This window comes from Plasmodium gallinaceum, assembly GCF_900005855.1.
Source record: "Plasmodium gallinaceum strain 8A genome assembly, contig: PGAL8A_v1_76, whole genome shotgun sequence".
Taxonomy (NCBI): domain Eukaryota; phylum Apicomplexa; class Aconoidasida; order Haemosporida; family Plasmodiidae; genus Plasmodium; species Plasmodium gallinaceum.
This window is the reverse complement of record NW_021628238.1, coordinates 2,759,987-2,762,777: the sequence shown is the minus strand read 5'-3', so window position 1 is coordinate 2,762,777 and position 2,791 is coordinate 2,759,987. Positions and strand designations below refer to the sequence as shown.

Sequence of the window (2,791 nt, the reverse complement as noted above, 5' to 3'; positions counted from 1 at the left end):
TTTTTTTTTTTTTTTTTTTTTTTTTTACTATGAATTGTTTATATGCATTTCATTTTAATTAAAAAAAAATAACGGTTTTAATAAATTAAAAAGGTTAAAGTTGTGTTAAAATAAAATATATAACTATACTAATAAGTTTAAAAAGTAATGACAAAAAAAAAAAAAAGAATAAAAGGAAAAAAAAGAAATGTGAAAATAATTAAAATAAAACAAATTTTAATATGGATGGGTAACATATAAAAAAAAAAAAAAGAAAAAATTGATAAAACTTTTTTATTACATTTTATATATTCTTCACTTTCTTGATTTTGAGTTCTTTTGCAATACTTTTCATTAAAAAGTCTTTATCAAAATAATTTTCTTTGTATCTTTTTTTCTTTTCTCTTTTTTCTAAAAACATCTTGCATATCAATATAATTACCACTTTGAATCTTAACGCCTAATATTTTTTCTTTCTCTTTTCTTTTTGATATATATTTTTTCATGGATTTCTTACGGCACATAAGTTCAGGATAATGAATTTTTCTACTTTTGTCAAATTTTCCTCCTAATGTTTTAATTTGATGATTTTCTACAATTTTTTTTTGAAATTTATTTAAAAATGGTAATGATATTTTTCTAATTTCGTGTACTGTTTCCATAAAATCCTTTTTTAATTTCATTTTTTCTTTATATATTTCTTTTTTTTTCGATTCATCAAATTTGTTATGATTTTTTTTTTCAAATCTCTTTTTAATGTTGTTATTTTTTTCTTTTAATCTTCGATCTGAAGAATGTATTTCTATATTTTCTTTTTTTTGAATATTATTTAATACACTCATTTTTTCATTTACATTATTTGTTACATTTAAATGATTTTTAGATTTAACTTTTTTTTGATTCTCTTTTTTTTTCTTTTCATCCATATTGATACTGTTAAGTTGATTGTTATCCTTTTTTAACATAACTTTATTAATTAAATTATCATTTTGTTCTTTATTTTTTAAATCACTTATTATTTTTTTCTCATCATCAATGTTAAGTTTTTTATTCTCTGCATACGTATTTTTTTTAATTTTATCTTTTTTTTTTGATTTTTCATTCAATAACCTTTTTTCGTCATCCGAAAAACCCCATATTTTATCCATGTATTTTTGTAATTTTATTTCATTATTTGAAGTCTTCTCTTTAAGCTTTTTCATTATATAATAAAATTAATCTCATAAATAAATAAGATATAACATATTAAATTCAAAAATTTTTACAAATAAAATTATTTTCAATATTTCTTACATCATTATTATACAAATTGTATTTAAAAAAAATTTTTTTTTTTTTTTTTTTTTTTTTTTTTTTTTTTTTTTTTTTATTTTTTACCTATAAGAAAGTAAAATACTAAAACTTTTTTACAAATTAATAAATTATAAAATATATTTATATATATTGTATAAATAAATAAAAGGAATAAATTTAAAATTAAAAAATATTAAAAAAATTTTTAATTTTCATTTAGAAAAAAAAAAAAAAAAAACTAAATATAATAAAATTTAGTATTTTGTTTTAAAACATTATATATAATAGTTAATACATTTATAAAATTATATTAAAAATATAATTTTTTTTTATTTTTTTTTCTAATCATAAAATTTGTTAATATTTATAAATATATTTAATAACAATGGCTACAACAAATAAGAAATTACAAAAAATTATGACCCAACCTATAGTAATATTTTATTAAAATTGAAATTCTTCATTAATAGAAAGAAATCATTTTTCATTTATTTATTATTATTTTTTTTTTTTTAATTGTAGAATCAAATTTTTAGGTTTTTTACGAATAAAACAGTTGTACAAATATGGCTTTATGATAAGCCAGACATAAGAATTGAAGGAAAAATATTGGTAATAATATATTCATTATAATTTTATAAGTTATTTAATATTATTTTATATAAATAGAAAGAGAAGAAAAATAAATAAAATAAAAAAAAATAATATTTTTTTATTTCAGGGTTTTGATGAATATATGAATATGGTTTTAGATGAATCTGAAGAAATTTTAGTAAAAAAAAATTCAAGGAAACAATTGGGAAAAATTTTATTAAAAGGAGACACAATAACACTAATAATGGAAGCGTAATAAATATAAATTTTTTACACAAAATTTTTTTTTTTTTTTTATATGTTCATTCTTATTTGCATGTGTCTTTTTAGTTAAAATATATACTAAATTTTCATTTTTTTTTTTTTTTTTTTTTATTGATACTTTATTTTATATTTTTACACTTACAACTTAATTTATTCCTAATATTTTCTTTTTTTTATTTTTTATATGTTCTTATTAAACTTTTTTTTTTTTTTTTTTTATTTAAATAAAATATGTTAAATCATTCCTATTTAATATTCCATTCATTATTTAAATCTGTGACAATTTATTATTTTATTTTTTTTTTTTTTATTTTTTGCAGACATAAAGGAGAACAAAATTAAAAAGATTTTATTTATAGATTTTTGTTATTTTTCTTCTTTTTTATTAATTTTAAATTATATACACTTAAATTTTTTAAAAATATATTTTTTTTTAAAATTACATTAAAAAAAAAAAAAAATAATAATAAATATGTCTTCTCATTCTATAACATATGATTTTCTATTTTTTTTTTTTTTTATTTTATTTTTTTTAAATGATATTTTTTTTTTTAATTGCATACTAGTATCTGTAGTAGGAAGAATGTTGCAATATTTAATTTTAATTTTTTTTTTTTTTTTTTTTTATAATTTTAAAAAAAAAAAAAAAAAAAAAAAAAAA

General features: G+C 14.8%; 2 protein-coding genes across 2 annotated transcripts; one reads left to right on the top strand and one right to left on the bottom strand.

Moving 5' to 3' along the window:
• Window positions 1-347: 347 nt before the first annotated feature.
• On the bottom strand, window positions 348-1,181 carry PGAL8A_00261300 (conserved Plasmodium protein, unknown function; the record flags this gene model as incomplete). Its single annotated transcript, XM_028671361.1, has 1 exon — window positions 348-1,181. The coding sequence occupies one exon, from the start codon at window positions 1,179-1,181 to the stop codon at window positions 348-350; it is 834 nt and encodes a 277-aa protein (XP_028528021.1).
• Window positions 1,182-1,657: 476 nt separating this feature from the next.
• Window positions 1,658-2,472, top strand: SNRPE (small nuclear ribonucleoprotein E, putative; the record flags this gene model as incomplete). The annotated part of the gene is made up of 4 exons (XM_028671360.1): window positions 1,658-1,705; window positions 1,795-1,884; window positions 1,994-2,118; window positions 2,451-2,472. The coding sequence occupies 4 exons, from the start codon at window positions 1,658-1,660 to the stop codon at window positions 2,470-2,472; spliced, it is 285 nt and encodes a 94-aa protein (XP_028528020.1).
• Between the last annotated feature and the right edge of the window lie 319 nt (window positions 2,473-2,791).